The 21,276-nt window shown below is 42.3% G+C and overlaps 2 protein-coding genes across 2 annotated transcripts; both read right to left on the bottom strand.

The window, feature by feature from the left end:
* Positions 1 to 1,231: 1,231 nt before the first annotated feature.
* LOC115757588 (dynein regulatory complex subunit 6-like) lies at positions 1,232 to 11,590 on the bottom strand. Its single transcript, XM_048276637.1, is given in 3 exon segments — positions 1,232 to 1,350; positions 10,126 to 11,371; positions 11,374 to 11,590. Coding segments are annotated over 2 exon segments (1,134 nt in total). The 5' UTR covers positions 11,519 to 11,590; the 3' UTR covers positions 1,232 to 1,350; positions 10,126 to 10,382.
* Positions 11,591 to 15,132: 3,542 nt separating this feature from the next.
* Positions 15,133 to 17,994, bottom strand: LOC115757599 (disease resistance protein RPM1-like). Its single transcript, XM_030697900.2, has one exon. The coding sequence runs from the start codon at positions 17,992 to 17,994 to the stop codon at positions 15,133 to 15,135; it is 2,862 nt and encodes a 953-aa protein (XP_030553760.1).
* Positions 17,995 to 21,276: the final 3,282 nt, after the last annotated feature.

Here is a 21,276-nt window from a genome sequence, read left to right as displayed (position 1 = left end):
TGATTGATCCGTGGGTGGACCAAATTTTTTTTTTAAACAAATTATTAACCTCATTTAATATGAGATGGACCGGGCTTGAGCGGACCAAGAATGGAACGGCTAGTCCAAATTTACCCATTTGGCCCCGCTAGGCCACAGACCCATGATCACCTCTACTCAACGCATGTCAGCGATCTAATACTAATTTTTAAGAATTCAAATTCCATCGAGCGCCTTAAAATATCTTGATGCTGGATTTATTTTAGCTTCTCGATATCGAAGTAACTGCAAAAAAAAGAAAAAGAAATTACCAACCTTTGTAATTGAACATTAATCCGATAGTTGTTAGTTGTTACAGCTTAGTATTTTGCGTGGCCATACCAATCTCTTTTAGGGGCCTGTCTACAATAATATCATAGCAAAACTGTTGGGTCCTTGATGAATTGTTGAATGACTGAGACAATGTCAGCTGTTGATGGACGATCATAGTCAATCTTTAGACCACTGCACGTTGATTTTAGGCCATGAAAGGGTAGAAATGCCCCTCTCTTTTGGTTAGCTTTGTAGCTTTGTGGAAGTGTGTACTTTTGCAAGGAGCAAAGAGCTACTTAGACAACTACAAACACTTGGGCAGAACGCAAGAATCAAAACTCAATCAATCAATGTCTTCTGATCTTCCAAGGTCTGCAAAAGCTTTTTGACTTGGTCAGAAAATGTTCTCTCGCCATCTTGCAAATAGAGATTGAAACGCAATCCCAACGGAGAACGGGGACATTGGCAACAGCTCTTTGAGAAGTGCAGCTTTCAAGATCCAAGCGAGTAAAGCACTGCTCGATTCTCTGGGTGGGACTCGTAACACAACAATCCTATCTGTTGTGAGATTTTGATTTTCTTTTATATACATTAGTCCCGTTTACTGCTATATCTATCTAAATTTCATAGAGTCAATTTTGATGTGCGTGCGTATGATTTTCTTAAATAGTCTATAGATATGTCAAATTTAAGAGGGCTAGCGTGGCAAAAGGCAAACTTCATTTAGAAGTATAGATTTGATAATGAAGAAGAACCTACGTAAAGTTGAGCAGATTCGGACCTACCCAAATTTTTGCCTTTCTTTCGAAAATTCGCAATCCGTGAATCCGCTCGTGTTGGGTAATAACATTTGCATATGCACGTGGAGGAGCAGCTCGCACTAAGTAAGATCCAGGACAGACATGTGGGGTTTCGAATCCTTCACCAAATGAATGAGAAGATGAACATGAGTTTCTACGTCGAGCTTTGGGACGGGATGGCAAGAAATTTCTATACTCGGATTGGTGAGGCAGGGCTCAGAGAAATGCCTGGGTGGCCATGCCCAAGCTCACTCATAACCTACAAGAAATATGAAATTGAGCTCAACCGGTGAAGTTCGCATTTGGTCGGGCTTTGATAGGCCGAAAGCTGTGCCCAACCATCTAAAGAAGAGATGTTGATGCATCAAGGCTGCACGATCTATTTTCTGTTGAGTCAGTTTGTTAGAGTCCTATTTTGTAGGGTTGTTTAGTTGCATGTTATCTATTCCGTTAGTTTGTTGCAGATTTATTCTATTAGTTTGTTGCAGATTTTTATGGATCAAGCAATCTGTTGCTTAGTGGGTAACGTGTGTTTAGTGGGCAACAAACAAAGTTTTAGTCTGTACTTAAGTATTTTTCAGTTTTCTGAATAAAGAGAAGTAGTTTTTCCTTTCCATACGTTACGCTTGCTGCAAATACATAGCTTTTGCTGTCAATTCTCCTTTTTGTTCTTTGAGAAAACAACATTGGTATCAGAGCCTTCTTGATCTTAAGGGGCTGTGAGTGACTTGTGAGATTGATTGAGAGGAGTATCTGCATCCATAGAAGACGAAGGCAAGATGGAGACAGGATTGAGTGTTTTTTCAATGACTCCACCGGTGTTTGATGGAGAAAATTATCAAGCCTGGGCGGTGAGAATGCAAGCCTATCTAGAGGGTTGTGATTTTTGGGAAGCTGTGGAACAAGATTATGAAGTTGCTCCCCTTCCCGACAATCCAACCATCAATCAGATCAAGCTTCACAAGGAGAGGACGACAAGGAAGGCAAAGGCAAAGTCTTGTTTATATGCTGCTGTCTCACCCGCTATTTTTAGCAGAATTATGGCTTGTGAATCAGCCAAAGCTATCTGGGACTTCCTCAAAGCCGAGTATCAAGGAGATGAGAGGATCAGAAGCATGAAGGGGCTAAATCGATCACGAGACTCGAGAGATCACGGATGAAGGAGTCTGAGACAATTAAGGAGTATTCTGATAAGTTGATAAGCATTGCAAATCAGGCAAGAGTTCTAGGCACCGACCTCTCTGATAATAGGCTAGTGCAGAAAATTCTTGTCTCTTTGCCCGAAAGGTTTGAGGCAACCATTGCATCTTTGGAGAATACCAAGGATTTGTCTCAGATCAAGTTGGCAGAATTGCTTAGTGCTCTGCAAGCACAAGAGCAGAGGAGGTTAATGAGGCTGGAAGGAAGTACGTAAGGAGCTTTGCGGGCCAAAGAACAACAGAATGTGGGAGGGAAAGGCAAGAAGTGGAAAGGGAAGAAATGGAATGGCAGTAGTGGTTCGGAAGCCGCTGCAAGAGAGAACAATGCGGGTAACTCCAAGAACAATTGGGGAAGGTATTCCTCATGTCAGACTTGTGGAAAACAGAATCATCCGCACTTTAGGTGTTGGAAGAGGCCAGATGTGAAGTGCAGAAAATGTCATAAGCTTGGACACATTGAGAAGTTCTGCAAAGAGAAGGGAGATCAGCAGCAAGGTGAGGCACATGCCGCAACCCAACAAGAGGTAGATCAACTGTTTGTTGCCTCTTGTTTCTCTTCTAGTGCTCCATGTGAAAGTTGGCTTGTTGATAGTGGTTGCACAAACCACATGACAAGTGATGAAAAGTTATTTATAGATCTTGACAAGTCATTGAAGTCAAGAGTGAGGATTGGGAATGGGGAGTACTTAGAAGTGAAAGGTAAAGGGACTATAGCAATAGAGAGTTGTGCTGGAACTAAACCGGTTTCTGATGTGATGTATGTGCCCGAGATTGATCAGAATTTGCTGAGTGTGGGACAGTTGGTAGAAAAGGGATTTAAGGTGATATTTGAAGAGGGGAAGTGTTTAATATTTGACTCTAGTGGTCGGGAGCTGTTCAAGATAAAGATGCAACAGAAGAGTTTTTCTCTGAATCCTCTCGAGAAAGAGCAAGTGGCATTCAAGTGCCGGGCCAGTGATTCAGAGATATGGCACAAGAGGCTGGGGCACTTTCATCACAAAGGCGTGCTGTTCATGCAAAGGAATGAAATGGTAACTGGGTTACCAAGCCTGGAGGAGCAAATCACAAAGTGCAAGGCTTGTTTGGTGGGCAAACAGACAAGACTTCCCTTCAAGGAATCCACTTGGAGAGCTACAGAGAAGCTGCCACGATTCATACAGATCTCTGTGGTCCACAAGTGACTCCTTCACTAAATGGCAGCAGGTATTTCATTATTTTCATTGATGATTATACCAGAATGTGCTGGATTTACTTCATGAAGCAAAAGTCAGAAGTTGCTGAGGTATTTCTGAAGTTTAAAAGATGGGTTGAGAACCAAAGTGGTTGTAAGATTCAAGTCATCGGATCTGATAATGGAACAGAATACACCTCGCAGAGATTTAATTCTTTACGTGAAGAGGCTGGAATTGAGCATCAGCTTACCGCTCCTTACTCTCCACAGCAAAATGGAGTAAGTGAGAGGAAGAATAGAACCATTATGGAGATGACTAGGTGTCTGCTGCATGAGAAGAATCTGCCAAAAGAATTTTGGGCGTATAAAAAACACAACAGTTTTTTTTCTGAATAGGCTGCCTACAAGGGTATTGGAGAAGAAAACTCCCTTTGAAGCTTGGTTTGGTGTCAAGCCAATTCTAAGAAATTTGAAGGTGTTTGGTTGTCTGTGTTTTTCTCATATTCCACACGTCAAGAGAGACAAGCTGGGGGAGAAAGCTGAACCTAGAATCTTTGTTGGCTACGGTTTAGTGTCAAAAGCCTACGGGATCTTTCAACCACAAACAGGGAAGGTGATCACTAGTAGGGATGTTCGGTTCCTAGAAGATGAGCAATGGGACCGGACAGATGAGTTACAAGGGAAGCACAAGGAGGTCTCACTGGAACCCGACCACCTGGTAGATGATGTTCCAGTTAGAGGTACTAGATCTCCGATCGATATATATCATAGGTGTAGTGTGGCTGTTTTGGAACCCGCTGGTTATGAGGAAGCTAAAAGTGATCAGAAGTGGATGAATGCAATGAAGGAAGAGTTGACTATGATAGAAAAGAACCGGACATGGGAGCTAGTGGAGAGGCCCGAAGACAGGAAGGTAATTGGAGTAAAATGGGTTTTCGGGACCAAACTCAATCCCGATGGCTCGGTGAATAAGCATAAAGCCAGGTTGGTGGTGAAGGGATATGCACAGGTTTGGGGAGTTGATTTCTCAGAAACCTTTGCTCCCGTTGCAAGATTAGATACAATTAGAATAACTCTTGCTTTGGCAGCTCAACAAGGATGGAAGGTGTATCGCTTAGATGTGAAATCTGCTTTATTTGAATGGAGTATTGCAGGAGGAGATTTATGTTGAGCAGCCAGAAGGTTTTGTCACACTAGGCCAGGAGGAGAAAGTTTATTTGCTGAAAAAGGCTCTCTATGGCTTGAGGCAAGCTCCCGCAGCATGGTATAGTAAGATGGATGAGCACTTGCTGGGTCTAGGTTTCAAGAAAAGTCTTAGTGAATCCACTCTATATGTCAAGAGGTTAGTATCCGACTTAGTGGTGGTGTCTCTTTATGTAGATGATATGCTGGTGACAGGAAATAATAATGCTCAGATTATTGCGTTTAAGCAAGAGATGATGAAGATGTTTGAAATGACTGATCTTGGTGAGATGTCATATTTTCCGGGGATGGAGATTAGGCGGACTCAGAATGAAATTTTTATCTGTCAGAAGAAGTACTTGAAGGAGATCCTGAAGAGATTCAACATGGAGGAGTGCAAGAGTGTGAGTACTCCAATGGGTCAGAAGGAAAAGTTTCAAAAGAAGGATGGATCAGAACCAGCAGATGAAAGAGTTTATAGAAGTTTGATCGGCTGTCTAATGTATCTCACCGCAACTAGGCCGGACATCATGTTTACTGTAAGTGTCTTGTCTAGATTTCTTAATTGTGCAAGTCAGTTGCATATGGTAGCTGCAAAGAGGGTGTTGAGGTACTTGAAAGGTACTCTTTCATATGGAATTAAGTTCCGCAAAATTCAGGAGTTTAAGTTGCGGGGGTATTCTGATAGTGACCGGGCGAGATCGATGGATGATATGAGGAGCACTTCAGGTTATTGCTTTACATTTGGGTCGGCATGCTTTTCCCGGTGTTCAAAGAAGCGGGAAATAGTAGCACAATCAACTGCAGAAGCTGAGTTTATTGCAGCTACTGCAGCTGTGAATCAAGCATTATGGTTGAAGAAGGCGATGGATGATCTGCATTTGGAGCAAGAAGAAGGCATAGAAGTATTTGTGGACAATCAAGCTACTCGGCCATTTCACGTAATCCAAGTATTTCATGGAAAAACAAAGCATTTTAAGGTCAGGTATTTCTTCTTGAGAGAAGTGCAAAAGGCTGGAGAGGTGAACCTGGTGTACTGCAGTTCAGAAAATCAAATTGCAGATATATTCACTAAGTCGTTTCATGTTGGCCGATTCGAACTTCTCGGGGCAAAGTTAGGAGTGTGCAGCACTTGATCCAGGAGGAGAGTGTTGATGCATCAAGGCTGCATGATCTATTTTCTGTTGAGTCGGTTTGTTAGAGTCCTATTTTATAGGGTTGTTTAGTTGCATGTTATCCGTTCCGTTAGTTTGTTGCAGATTTATTCTATTAGTTTGTTGCAGATTTTTATGGATCAAGCAATCTGTTGCTTAGTGGGTAACGTGTGTTTAGTGGGCAACAAACAAAGTTTTAGTCTGTACTTAAGTATTTTTCAGTTTTCTGAATAAAGAGAAGTAGTTTTTCCTTTCCATACGTTCTGCTTGCTGCAAATACATAGCTTTTGCTGTCAATTCTCCTTTTTGTTCTTTGAGAAAACAACAAGAGACGAGCAAATGGCAACCTTTCATCCGAGGCAGCTTCAGTGCTCGTTTTTGACAGGGCGTGTAGAAATATTTTCATCACTCAGCAAGTTATAATATGATCCACAGCCAACAGAAGTTAGTTATCTAATGTCGTCTTCATGAGATTTAAGCAGTGTCTGATGTCGGCCGAGGTCAGACTGCGAAGATCTCTACGTATCACTCCCATGACCTCATCTGTGAGGAAATCTACTCCCCCCAAGTCAACTGTTGATTGATAATTATCCTTAATCGTCGAACCATTACACGCTGATCGTTATCCATCTGGTCTCGGTCCATCTCTCCTTTTTCTTAGCTAGGGTTTACCATATAGCGGGTTCCCTAAGTCTCGCCCGTTAAAGGTTAATCCAGCTGTATGCATCTAAGAAGACATCCATCGAAATTTGGATTTAATGAAACACTCCATATGTCACGACATCCAGTTTGCACCACACCCAAGTTCTTCGGCCATTGGTTCAATGAAATAACGGAGCACGTGTATGGCGATCTAAAAGGGCCCCCCAAAATCGCGGGGAAATTCTTTTGGAGGGGTGGACCGAGTTTAATCCAGTCGGCACTAGTGCTAATTATGGGCTATGTACCTTTCATATTTTAATACTAGATCGATCCATGGGCGGACCAATTTCTACGTGAAAACAAATTACTAATCGTTTAATGTAAGATGGGCAGGGCTTGAACGGACCAAGAATTGAACGGCTAGTCCAATTTATGCTTTCGGCCCGACAGGCCACAAATCCATGATCACCTCCGATGCATCTCATCCATCTAGTCGAAATTTGTAAGAGTTCAAATTCAGTCAAGTTCCTGAAAGTATCACGATGGTTATTTATGTTAGCTTGTCGATATCGAAGTAAGGGGAAAATAATAACCAACCTTTTTGAATTGAACATTGATCGCATGGTTGTTACGGCTCAGTTTCCCGAGTGGCCATTCTCATCCCTTTTATAGGCATGTCTACCGTAATACCATGGCAATATTGTTGGGTCCTTTATGAACTGTTGAATAACTAGGACGACTGTCAGCTGTTAATTGACAATTATAGTCAAACGTCGGATCATTACACGCTGATTGTAGCCATCTAGTCTAAGTCGACAATCTCACTGTACTTTTTAGGCCATGGAAGGGCAGAAATGCCCCTCTTCTTTGTTTAGCTTTGTAGTTTCGTGCTTTGGCAGGAGGAGCCAGGAATTCAGGTGCTGTATTGAGCCATCCAAATTCATTGAATTCAGGTGCATTCATCCATGGCTTGTGTTGGTAGGCCCTAACATTTTCCTACGCATCACCACACCTGTACGTTCTCACAATCTCCAAAAGCGAATTCTTCATAAAATGTACAATAAAGGAAGATGCACCGAGACACGTTGAACTTCATTACGATCGGAGAGATCGTGTCACATCCCGATTCTCCAAGAAAAAAGACATGACACGACCGTCCTTCTTTACCCAAAGGACGCGGCCTCAAAGTAAAAACAAAAACCTGATATCCAAAATATATACCTCCACATACATATGATAAACAAGTCACATGTTCACAAAAAATTTAGAGCTCATCTCCCAAAATGGAAGGACAAACATACATAGCTTTCCATTTAGCTTGAACTCACCAACTACATACAACTTATCCAAAAATATATCCCCACTATCCCAAAAGTCCTACGACTAACGGACATTCGATCCTACTTGCGGCTCGCCAAAGAACCCGAAAAGCAAAAGAGATAACGGAGTGAGCAACCACAGCTCAATGAGAAGTACAATATCTTCTAAGTGGATCGAGAAATCACTATGCAATCATCAAAGTAAGTCAAATAGCAAATCATAATAACAACAAATTATCAATGGCTTAAACCATTGATTAATCTCATTAAACTAACTTTCGATGGTTCATCCATCGAATAATCTCATACTCATCATCAACTATGGCCACGTTTAACGCCGTGACAAGGCGACCAAGTTTACCCCTCTTGGTTAGGTCTACCACCCATTTTAGCCGGTGGTTCGGCTCAATGACGTCCTAACAGTATGCATACTACCTCCACCTCGGTGGGTTCTAATCATAGGGACATGAGTACCAAAATCCAGAAAAACCACAACGATCTAGTTTCACAAACAAAAGACTAAAAACCAAATACATAGCCTTTCTCATAAACATATTTCTCAAACAGTATTTCAGCAAGATAATCGTCAACAAGCCATATCAAACAATCAAATGGTAGTAATAGCTCGATCCCGTTTATGCAAAAATAATGCTCTAAACGTCACCTTACTTCACCTTGTCAAGAAAATCACACCAAAGTACATGTGCTCATCTTTAAAGCATGAGTTTTATAAATTCTTAGAAGAGAGAGTGCAACTCACCTTAAAAAGTCGCAAACCAACTTATAGTAGTCATTGAACCGCAAAGCTTGAAATCCTAAAAATTAGTTGAAAAATAACATTAAAAGCTTGTAAAATACTATGCATGCGAAAAACTTGACTAAATGACGTATAAACGTCGACAATCGGACACCTACGGGACAAAAAACTACCGGTTGTGCACTTGGACAGCCCGCACGCCAAACTTCAGAGATTTCGTTTGGACAAACCGTAAATCCAATTTACAAACCGTCAAAAGCATTAGCTCCATAACATCCTTAAGTTTATTTCGTACAATAATCATGGTTGACCAACACCAAAATCAGGCCCTGCGACATCAAATTCTCCAAAACTCGGATTTTCCAGCCCTAATTGCAAGAACTTCCTCAACTTGATCAAACGAAGTCCGATTGATGCAATATTGTAGTCAAAACGAAGATTATTTAACGTACTACAAAAGTCTCAACAGGGTCAACCTCAACCGACAACCAGAAACTAAAGAAAATAGCCCTCAAAGTCCACTGTTCGCGCAGTAAGTCTGCGCACCAGATTTGAATTGCTCGGTCCGGGCAAACCATAACACGAAATCGTGATCCGTCGAATCCTACGGCTTCATAACATCCTAAAGTTTCATTCCCAAGCAAAAACGTGGCCAATCACCCATGAGATAGGACACAGCAACTCAGTTTCCCTCAAGATCCGAATTTTTGCCCTAAATCAAAAAAATCACTTCAATAGAGAGGGAAGAGAGGGCGAGCGCTTACCACGTGCTGCGACATGTAGGGAAACGACTTCAGCGACGCGCTCGTGGAGGGTGGCGCGCGCACGTGACTGGTTTCTATTTCTCTTTTTCCCTTTTCTCCTTTCTCCTTCTTTCTTCTCTTCTTTCTCTCCTTTTCTTCCTTTCCCCTTTCTGTTTTCTTTTTCTTCTCTTTATGCGATGGAAGACTCCCGATGCCTCTTTTTGGAGAAATCATCTGCTCTCTTCTTTTTTTTTTTTTAATACTAGTGGGTCCCACCACTTTTTTTTGACCTAGTCAAAAATAACTCACATATTATAGATCGAGATTGGCCTGTGGTTTCCACTTCCAAGTACAAAGCGCAGAATGATGTTTCACATTGAGTGATCAATTTTTGAATAGGGGAAGCAAGGAAATGTAAAGCCCACATGAAAATGAGATTACATAGAATTGAAAGTAAATCGAAACAAAATTACATGCAAATGTAAAGTGCAGTAATCGGAGTGCATGAAGAAGCAAAGATAACCCTTTCCATTTGTTCAACTCCTTGATGTAAAATCGTGAGTTTATATCAGGAATATATGGAATTACGCTCGTGTTTTATATGTTAAGACACCCATTAAAGCGACATGTAAATATGGTAGCTAACACTCACTGTCAACCATGTCTAAGAAAGAAAATCGGCCCAGTTATCCTCTCTCTAATTTAATCTCTCTGCTGGTTTATCCATGATCGCTGCGTGACCATTGACCAATTGGCTTCGCTTCTAAGTTTTTTAGAATCAAGGGCATTTATACTTGGATAAAATGAAAGCTATCCTAGAAAAATATCTCTAACAAGACAACCAAGCTGCTGGACAACCACAATTACCTCATCCATCGTCCCTTTTGAAGTCAATAACCACGGACAAGACAACCACGCGGCAAGAAGGAGTCTTGGATTTCGGAGGAAACGAATATGTGAGGTGGGACTATTCTCCTCAACGGTGGCCTCACGGACACCATCCAATCTAGGAATGGGACAACGTCACGTACATTATGGCAGCTCCCCAAATTTATCTTCCTCAATGTCTTGCAATTCTTCACCACCTTTTCCACCCCTTTGGTCGACAAATGCACACGCTTCTGTCAGTCGACATGCTTGAGATGGCAACATCTACTTATAAATGCGGCTAGTTGCTCGTCATTGAGTTTCAAGCCACCTGCTTGCAAGCCCTCTAACTGTGGGAGTTCAAAGTCAATGCTTAGATTCCCTATGTTTTTTAAACCACGCATGTCCAAATGCTTGATTTCAGAGCATCTCTTCAGCACACCCGAAATGCCGTCCCCAGTTATCTTCAAACAAACGCCCACATCAAGATACCACAAGTTGGGGCACACACGCCCAATCTTCTTGAGGCATTCGTCGGTCAAATTCTCGTTACTAGGTATGATAAGAGACCTCACTTGAGAATTCACCACGATATCAGTCTCATTAGCATCATCCTTCCTTAGGTTCGTCCTCTCCATAAAGATTCTCTTCAGGAAGGGACATTGTCTTGTGAGGTTATACAATGTCGTCTTTGTGAGATTGATGCAGCGACTGACGTTAATGGAGGTTAGACAGCCAAGATCTTTACAAACCACGCTCATGTCGCCATCCGTGAGGAAACGTGTTCCCTCCAAATCTAAGACCTTGATGCCCCGGTGCTTTAGCACGATCTTCCAAATCCCATTGAACGAAAACCCCGAAGCATCCGAAAGAACAAGGCACTCTAGCGGAATATTTGCCTCCACGACAGACTTCAGCAACTCATCCCAGATAAACGAGCCCGAGAAATCCAGACTACTCAAACCCTCCGCATGACGAAAGGAATCCACCAACTCCTCACAGAAAATTGTCTCCTCCTCCATATCAATCAAGGCCAAGGAGACCAAGTGAGGCCTCTTCTTTATCAACGAAGCAATACCTTTCCCGGTAATTAAGCCACAATCCCTAAACCAAATTTCCCTCAAACACGGGCAATTCACTGCCACAATCACAAGAGACTGATCAGAGACAGACTGATTACCCGAAACGTCGATTCGCGACAGCCTCTGCAACGTCTGAGATAGGACCGAGATACCGTCATCCGTACCCGAACCTTACGACTCCCCCTCGGATAGCTGATGTCGAGCTCTTCGAGCAAGGGAAAGTGCTCCGCGATCGAAACCAAGTCATCATCCCCCAAAAGCCCAATCTTGGACAGCACCAAGACCCTCAAAGCCCCGAACTTGGACCCCATATGGCGCAACCCATCGAAGCGGAGGGACTCTTGGTTCGAGAGGTCGAGGCGCTCGAGGGGCAACGGGAACTGTGCGATTTGGCGGAGGACGGATTGCCGCGAAACGGGCTGAGGTTGATGGACTTGAGGGATGTGAAGTGCCGCGAGAGGAGGGAGTCGAGGTGCAGGGTCAATTGGTTGGGGATGGTGAGGGAGGTGCGGAAGGCGTTGGAGATGTCTAGGAATTGTCTTCTGATTAGTCGAGTGGAATCACATACACTATCAGAAGCCGTCGCCGAAAGTAAATGGACTAGTGTGCTAGGCCTACGGGGGTCATTTCTGATAATAAATGGACTACGTGTGGTGTCCTATGCATGCAAGTGATGTGATGCTTTGCCAATGAATTGGCATGGTTGATTTGACCGTTATGTCGCATCCGCATTGCATTATGTGTGGCTTCTGAAGGGTAAGCTTGCATGTGATTGAGATATCTGCTCTGTAATGATGTGACCGCTTGTTAGGACGTCTGAGCGAATCAACGCTCTAGCCGGGCTTAGGCGTTGACTCACTAAGATTTATATCTCACCCTATTGTCGCTAACTATTTTTAGGCTTTTAGCCGTGAAGAATTGGAAATGGACGTGAACCTTATTGGAGTAGTTTGAAAGTTGCGTTAATTCTGACCTGGTATTTCTGAGGGTTGTAGAAAGTGGCTTGAAGAATGAGCTTGCAGTTATTTCACTTCTTTGGGCTAACGAAGATAATTAAATACAATGTGGTATTTGTTGAATTGTCGTGTTTGTTTGATGTGACTGTCTGTTTAACTATCCTTGCCTTGATGTATCGTTTGGGAGTAAATCGTTTCCGCATGTGCTTAATACGAAGATAAAAATAAATGGGTTGATAACGTCCCTAGGGCGTTATCTCTTACAACCTGAGGTTTTTAGGTAGGGATATCGTGTACCCGAGGATCGGGGCATGACAGGCCGTATGGTTACGGCTGTTGTGCTCAGAGCTCGGTTTTGAGCAAGGTGCCGTAGAGGTGAAATGTGACAATCAAGGAGCTATTTATTTAGCTAAGAATCTAGCATTTTACTCATCACAAAGCACATCGATATACAATATCATTTTGTTCGAGAGAAAGTGTAAAAGAAAGTGGTTCGGCTTGTAAAGGTCGGCACTATGGAAAATAGTTCAGACTTCCTAAGGCGTTACTGGTGCGAAGTTTGAATGGTACTCTGCTGCAATTGGATTGAAGAGGAATGTTATTGAGATGACTCTCATTTGCGTGAAGTATCCACCAAGTGGGAGAATGTTGGAGTTGGCGAATACTTCGAGGACTCTTGTTTCTCATATCGGGTACACCCACATGAGTTTAGGGAAACCGAAGTATGATCCGACGACATGTGACCTCCGCGCACCGAATGCGGGAGTTCGAGGGCAGCACTAACCGGTCGGTGGGCGGGAGTTCCGCTCCCCGGTGAGTGAACGGCTACCCCACTTGTCGGTGAATGAAAGGGGGTTTGAGGGCTGCACCCCGTAAATAACAACTGGTTTGAGTTTGTGTTTAAGTTGGCCCATTTGTTGTGGGATCAAAGGGATTATGATAGGCTTAGGTTTTGGACCCATTTTAGGTTATATATATTGTACTCATATGAAAGATCATTGTAACGAGTTGTGCTGCTGAAAAACCAATATCATAGTGAAATCTTTTTGCAAGACGTAGCCCTACTGCGGGATGAACCTGGGTAAACCGTGCGTCGTCTATTTTTCTTCTATTATCTATGTGATCGTTCTGAATCGGTTTGCGATACATTCCTTCACAAGCAACCACATCAATCTCTATCGATTCTCTCTTCGATACACCAAATCACTTCTCGGTGATCTATCCAGGCATTTTGTATTTGGTTCTTTCATCCAAACTCAAGTTGATTGATTCCATGTCACCTTAAGTTTGAGAGGGAACGCTAGACATATTTAGGATATATTTTCTTGGTCTATCATATCTCTTTGTGATGGTGCGTATATCGCGATATTCTCTATTTCTCGCTTTGATTGTGCACAATCTAAATCGATATGTTAGCTTAGATAGTCAATTAGTCATATAATAAATCCTACAAATTAAATACAAATATGCAAATTTCACGTGATTCTATCTTATAATAATTTCTTTATGCGACTCTTCACTAAATTAACTTCTTCTCGGCAAGTCTCAAGAATTGAACCCCATTGTCTGGGAAGTCCGTGGAATTGAGGTAGTTCACCAAATTAGCTTATGATGTCTAGTCACTTCATCAGTGTATGGCTATTTGCTCCTGATGCACACCCGCTAGTTTCATCAATTTCACTAAACAATCATCTGAAATTAAAAAACCTTACCCTCATTTTCTTGACTATTTTTTTTTTTTGGTCGGAATATTGAATAAGTTGAAAATGACCATTACTAATATCTTTGAGTATTATTGCACGCTACTTAATTTCCTTGGCTCGTGTATTAACATAACTAACTGCGTGAATTTTTTTTAGTAAACTGTAGTTTAACATTTCAAAGAAAATGATAGGAAACTTAATTCATCTCCAATCCCCCCTTGTTTTATACCTCGGAAACTTCTCAGAAACTTCTGACATGGTTCTAATCAAAGTTCTTCTTTACTAGGCAAGTTCATTGCAAGTGTTGAACATATTTTCACAGTAATTTTAATAAAAGTTGTTGAGGTTGATGTCTTGTATTCTGTTATCCAAGAGATTATGAGGCGGTTCCGAAAGGCCCCCAAGAGATTATGTGGAAAATTTTGTAATTTGTGCCATGTAGGGTTTCGCTATATATATTTGGCGCGAAACAGGTCTCTAAAGATAGAGAGGGTGTGAGAAAGAACGGCTGTATACTTTTATACGTTATTAGTGAAACAGATATCATCTCCCCGTGAACGTAAGTAGGCGGAACATCTCCCCTGCTGAACCACGTAAATTCTTGTGTTGTGCGAATTTCTATTACTTTCTTGCATCGTTGATAGGATCGATTTCAGAAATTCGACAAGAGTGACATTTTCCTGAGTGGCTATCGGCCGGCTATTACTTTAAGATGATTGTTTCCGGTGGAAGTTACTGAACATTTGCAGGCAACTATTTCCTTTCAGAATACCATCGTGTTAAAGCTTTCTATAAACTTGCTTCGTCAAGTAAAAGAATCGGCCGGGGGTTTACCGATAATGAGTCATGGGAGATCATGACGGGGTTTGAACGTGATTGTGATGATCTACCCAGATGAAATGTTCATGACATGGAAGTGGAAAGGGACATTCTAAAAAGAGTACAAGGTATTTTGCTCCCGTTACATGCTTGAAGGCTTTAGAGATCACGCAACAGAGGGGAGAGCAAGAGGAATCACAAAACTACTACATCTTTACTAGATGGTTTTTACATACGAGCTTTATTTATAGAGCATTGAGAGACGCAATCAAAACCCTTATTGCATTCTAAGAATTAACTCCAAACATTGCTAACATAGTTTTGTGACAGCTCCTAAATGGCATTTGCAGACATACTCGCGTTCAAAGCTGCCTTACAGCACACATTCACAAGTCACAAGTCACAAACATTTGGCAGACTCACAGTTATTGACTTAATATATCACATTCACTTCCAACATGGTGACTCCTGATTACTACTCATGCTAGTGTCTGGAAAATGCACGGATCTGATCTCTCTGCAATGATCTCTCTGCACTGATCTCTCGATTAACTGGACATCCCAGCCCCCGTCTTTCCAGTAGCCATAATATACTTGCGGAACATGCGCAACTTTCTGATAGTCATCATTTTGTCCACCTTGTACAAGCTTCTTGATGAGCTCATCTGGCATATCGAAAACCCTCAGCACTTTCAGCTTTTTCAGGTATTCAATACCTGATGGAAGCTTCTCTAGTAACTTGCAACGTTGAATGATTAACTTCTCAAGATAAGGCATTGCTCCCTTCTCCACTTCTACGCCCCTGAGTTCTTCAAAATGATCGAGACTCAGAGTCTTTAGCTTCTTAAAGGATTCTGCTTCAAAGCACAAGGAACTTCCTTCGTAAACCTGAAGCAACTCGAGATGCACAAGATTCGGCAGATTTTGCAGAGACATAAGAGGGTCATTTTTTAGGCGGCTGCCCCTCAGGTGCAATTTCATCAGGCTACTGAGAGAGGGTAGCCAGTGAGGTAAAGCCCCCAAGCGCCCTGTCAAGTAGATTCTCTCAAGGAATGGAGGTGGACTCGAGAGGTGTTGCAGATCAATAACCTCATCATCATCAACAGAATCTATGGATATTGCTCGAAGCCTGGTTAGTTTGGAGATTGACAGGCACAAATCCCTGCCATCTTCTTTTCTAAATTTCAGAATGGCCAACCTATCCAGTTGTGTCAACATTCCAAGCTCTCTCATCACATTGCCACTGCTCTCGTCATCTGCCTCTATGTAGCACAGCTTTTGAAGGGATAGCAAAGTCCCTATTCCCCTAAGGGCCTTAAAGCCAAATTTGAAGGATGAATAGGATATATTCTTGTAGCGATAAACAAGGAGATGACGAAGTCGTCGAAGTTTCAAGATCTCAACGGGCAATTCAGTGACATTTGTGTGTTTAAGGTCTAGAGTCTCTAAGTTTTGAAGCTTCCCGATAGAACTTGGAACTGTACTCACCTCAGTGTACCTGAAACTTAGATATGTCAGATAATACCAATCAGTAATTTGAGCAGGGAACCTTATTAAGGGAGCCGCTTGCATATCCAAAACATTGAGCAGTTTCATGTCACTGGCTAGAACTGTATTCATAAAAGATCTCTCTGTTCCAGATATATATAAAGAGCGAAGATGACACAAGGACCATTTCCGTTGCAGAGCTTGCGGGGTGTACTGTATTGACAGGCGACGGACTTTGTCTGGCCATTCACAATTTTCTTCTTTGGCTATTACTGCAAACCCCTGATCAGTCGACTTTGAAGTGATAATGTCCCGCAGAAAATCATGGATACGGCAATACATTACCCTTCCATCACTTCGTTTAGCAGCCACCTCTATCAGGCTTCTGCTCAACAGCTCCACAAAGTAGTCCTTGGCAACTTCTTCGAGGGTCTTTCCTTCCTTCTTTTCAACAAATCCTTCTGCGACCCATAATCGAATCAGTCTCCCACATTTAATGCGGTGACCCTCAGGAAATAAACTTAAGTGCAAGAAACAGGATTTCAAGTAATATGGCAGATCATTAAAACTCAGTGAAAGAACTCTCTTCAAGTTTTTGAGTTTGTCGTTGCAGTCAATCTCAGTACGAAGACTCCGACGAACCAATTCCCATTCGTAGATCCTCCTATTGTCTTTCGCGGCCAGGACACCACTGATGGCCACAATTGCGAGTGGTAGTCCTTGACACTTTCTCAAAACGTACTCACAGATCTCCTCCAGGTGGGAAGGGCATGAATTTCCCTGAAACGCCTTCTGACAGAAAAGTTCCCACGAGTGGGTTGGATCAAGTGGCTTCATAGTTTTTACCAGCCCGCTGAACTCCTTGCAGGTGGTTGATGCCAGATCGGCATTCCGAGTTGTGATGATCACCCGGCTTCCATGACCGTTGTTGGGCAAGGCATGCTTGATCGCATCCCATTCGTCTATGTGCCAGGCGTCATCAAGGACGATCAGGTACCTCCTCCTCTGAAGCAGGTCCTTGATGATCGTCTTCAGCCAATGGCTATTCATAGGGTAGGCCCCTGGAGGGACTGGCTTCCTGATCACCCTCATGATCTGATCAAGCATGTCCTTGAGGAGCTCTTCGATCTTTGAGGACAGAGAGAGAGTGATCCAAGCATACACCACGAAATGCTTCTTCACCGGGGGGTCATCGTAGACTTGCTTCACCAGAGTTGTTTTGCCCAACCCTCCCATTCCCACAACGGAGATGACCTCCCGCCTGAGAGCCCCCTCAATTAACCACCTGACCAGCTCGTTCTTCGGCCGCTCAATGCCCACTAGGTCAGTTTTATCTAGCAGAAGGGCATTGCCTTGGTGGTCCTGCCATGTATTGTCCGCTAGAGTTGAGCTTGGATCTTGTTGGGCCCTGCTGAATTTGTGGCACAGCCTCCGGTGCCCATTGCATATTCCCTTTAGTGTGGAGTTTATGCGCTTTATTTCGGATGTGACACGGTATCGAGCCTTCAGGTTCTTGATGCAGCAGGACATCCTGCTGATGAGGCCAATGAATCCGACTCCATGATCATGTCTCAGGAGTGGCAAGAACTCGTCGAGAGCGTCCTCCATGTCGTAGGCTATGTTTCTCAACTGCTTCACCCACACTTTGACTTCATCATCACCTTCCTCTAGGGCATCTGCAACCCTGAGGAAGGCCCGGACACGCTCCAATTCTCCTCTCACTGAGAGGGCTGCTTCTTGGGCTCCTGTCAGGAATATCACCTCATTCTCAGTGAATTGTGCGAGCTTGTTGAGTAGGTAAGTCACTGGGCTCTCCGCCATGCCTCTAGTCTGGTGAGTAGTGGTGAGGTTTTTGGTTTGTATTGCCTAGAGGCTTTGGACTGTGGCTGCAAGAAGTTGAGGCTTGTCCTAGTGTCTAAACTGTTTTAACTTTGGGGGATCTTTATATTAACAGCTGCCTCGTGTGGGATCCATGTCTGCTCTGCTCAATGTACAAGCGTTGGTCTATTTTAGCAATATCCCCTTTGATTTTGCACGACCCTGTTGAACATTTTTGCCTTTGATAGCAATCTATTTAATATTCTTGTTTCAAGTGGAAAAGTCTGCATAAATATAAGGTCAAGTATTGGGAAGTTTCAAAGGAACTTTCGTGTCTTACGTTATTGGACTAGATTCTTATCTGACTCCAGGAACATTTAACTTAGATGTGCTTGTTGAGAGTTCACAATATCCAAAAAAATATTTCACTCTAATCACAGCGTTATGTTGCATTGCAAGGTAGAAGAGCTGATATATGACTAAGATCGATGGACGAAATTTCGAATCAATTCATCAGAATCAAGACTTCACCAGAGGCCAGGACAATCCATCTGTGCCTTAACGGTCGAGCGAAATTTTGCGGACTTATTACTGAGTATTGGCAAAAACCAAACTGATTTTTTGACCAGGCTATGTCAAGAAAATACTAAGAAACACTTCTTTGCTAGGAAGGAGAAGAATTCATCACTTAACATAACGCAATAAACAAAGGAAATGAGCTCAGATGTTTCGTGAATTCACTGTACAATGCTCTGAATTTTCCGTGGCATTACCCTACTAAATCATCTCAAATGCAAAATGGTCAAGGTTGCATACGGATAACTTGTTCATACAACTCGTGCACGTGAATTTAGTGAGCGTTGCTCTTCTTCTCAAGTGATCAGCAAAATCTTTACCAAATACGAAATGACCGGGCCTTTCGGATATAATCAAAGCGGTTGTCGCTGTCTATTATGTGGAGTTTGATCAGGATTCCATCAGGAAGAAAACCTGGCTCTGTCCAGCGACTATTCCAAGTCAAGACATGAACTCCCTCTAACAAGTTCCCAAAAAAATGCAGTTAATTCAACAACCATCTATACGCCAGTTAAAGCACTGAAAGGAGATCTGGTCAGTAATGGAAGCAATCGTCCCTACCTTCGTAAAATAGGAGCACCTGGCTCTATGTTACATCCATATTGTTAGGCCAGCATCTCTTATTGGGATAGTTGTCAAAAAGTTTTATACCTATTGTACGAAGACCAATTTAGTTTTAAACTTTTCAATTTTGTTAGTTTAGTCCTAAAGCTATTGATGATTAGCCAATTTAGTCATTCCAAGCCAATTTTGATTAGAATTCACCGACGTTTTGGCCAAAAGAACTGCATTGGCAAATTGCTAAAAGGTTTAGGAGTAAATTAATAAAATTGAAAAGTTTAGGGCCCAACTGACCGCCGTACAATAGATGTAGAACTTTTTGGATAATTATCACACCAAAGATGCATGGATTGTTTTATCTACTTTTGCAATTTGTTAAACTATGCTTAAACGGTGTTGAATATTTATGTCAAGCAGAAACTAAGGGTGCAAATGATAGCCATTTTGTTTCTCTTCCATAACACGTTTAAAATAGAAATCCGTGTCACATCTCTCTTGCATGCGATCTCCCTCTCTCGCTGGTTTGCTGATGGCCATCCGTCATCCGTCGGTCACTAATTCACTATTCGTCAATCGCCGACCCGTCTGAGGTTCAGCGGTCAGCAACCGTAGAAATTTTACGCTGTTATCAAACAATTTTCTATTTCGGGAACAAAAATTTTGTATCATTGTCAAACACGTGTCTCTATACAGAAACTCATCAAGGAATACAATAGAAAGTCTACTTCTGTCTGGAAATTGTTGCCAAGGACAGAATGGTTATCATTCGCACCCTAATCGTGTCCGATTGAGTTATATTTCATGTATATTGAAATTTGGCCTTCTAAACAGAATTTGATCAAGGATGTAACACGACTTAAGACGGGTTGTCAATGTGTTGCTAAAGTTCAAGGTTATAGCAATCCATTGTTGACGTTCTTTTAGGGCACGCATGATAACTATTCTATTTATGAAATCAATTTCTTGCTAGAAATAGATTTTTCTATTTCTAGTTTTTGGATGAGTTTTTGAGCAAAAAAAGACGTTTGATAACAACATAAAATTTCTGTTCTTGGAATAGAAGTTCGTTTGATAACAATTGAAAATTTCTACTTTTGGAATATTACTAACACAAAATCTTCTACCAAAAATTTTTCCTTCATTTTTAATTTTTTTAAAAATAATTTTTATTATTAGAAAATATTATTTACTATTTAAAAATAAAAAATTATTATTTATTTTATACTCCGGTGCGGCCGGTGGTTGCGTCGGCCGACAATGGTGGACGGCGGCGGTCGTCGGCGGTGGCGGACAGTGTTATAGAGGTTGGCATAGGGCAACGGCGGGTGGTGGTCGACGGCGGCCGGCGGTGGTTGGCGGTCGCCGGCAATGCGGTGGGTGCTGACAACAGTGGGCGGAGGAGGGCGATCTTCATTGAAAAACCTTGAGAAATTAATATCTTAAGGCAACAAGAGTTGTGACTAAAGGTAGCCATATATTGTGTCTTACAATAATTTTGTACATTGGTAATGAAAGGTACATGTGCCTATTTATAGGCTTTAAAGGTTAACTATCTAAAGTAACAAATAACAAAGTATCGATTACATCAAATCAAAATCAAGACAAAATCTCCTAATATATTTATATCTCTATCATAGGAAAATAATCATAGAGGAAATCTCTGCTGAGTTTTAGCCTTGCTGTCTAACATCCCCCCACAAGCCGATGTGGCAGAGGTCACGGTAAGCTTGATCTAAAGAAGACAGAATCGAGGAGTGGAGAGACCTTTAGTGAAGATGTCAGCTGGTTGATCATGAGTAGAGATGTATTGAACATGAAGTTGTCCTTTGGTCACACGCTCACGCACAAAGTGGTAGTCAATCTCTACATGTTTAGTGCAAGCATGGAAGATGGGATTGCTAGTAAGATAGATAGCAGAAAGATTATCACACCAAAGGATAGGAGGAGCGGGTAGATAAACATGAAGATCACGTAGCAGAGCTTCTATCTAGATAAGTTCTGCAGTGGTATCAGCAAGACACTTAAACTCAGCTTCGGTACTAGATCGGGCAACGGTCCGCTGTTTGCGGGAGCTCCACGAAATGAGATTTGAACCCAAGAAGATGCTAAACCCGCCAACAGAGCAATGAGTATCCGGCGCACTAGCCG

This window comes from Rhodamnia argentea, chromosome 3, assembly GCF_020921035.1.
Source record: "Rhodamnia argentea isolate NSW1041297 chromosome 3, ASM2092103v1, whole genome shotgun sequence".
In the NCBI taxonomy this organism is placed as follows: domain Eukaryota; kingdom Viridiplantae; phylum Streptophyta; class Magnoliopsida; order Myrtales; family Myrtaceae; genus Rhodamnia; species Rhodamnia argentea.
This window is presented reverse-complemented; position numbering and strand designations above follow the sequence as displayed.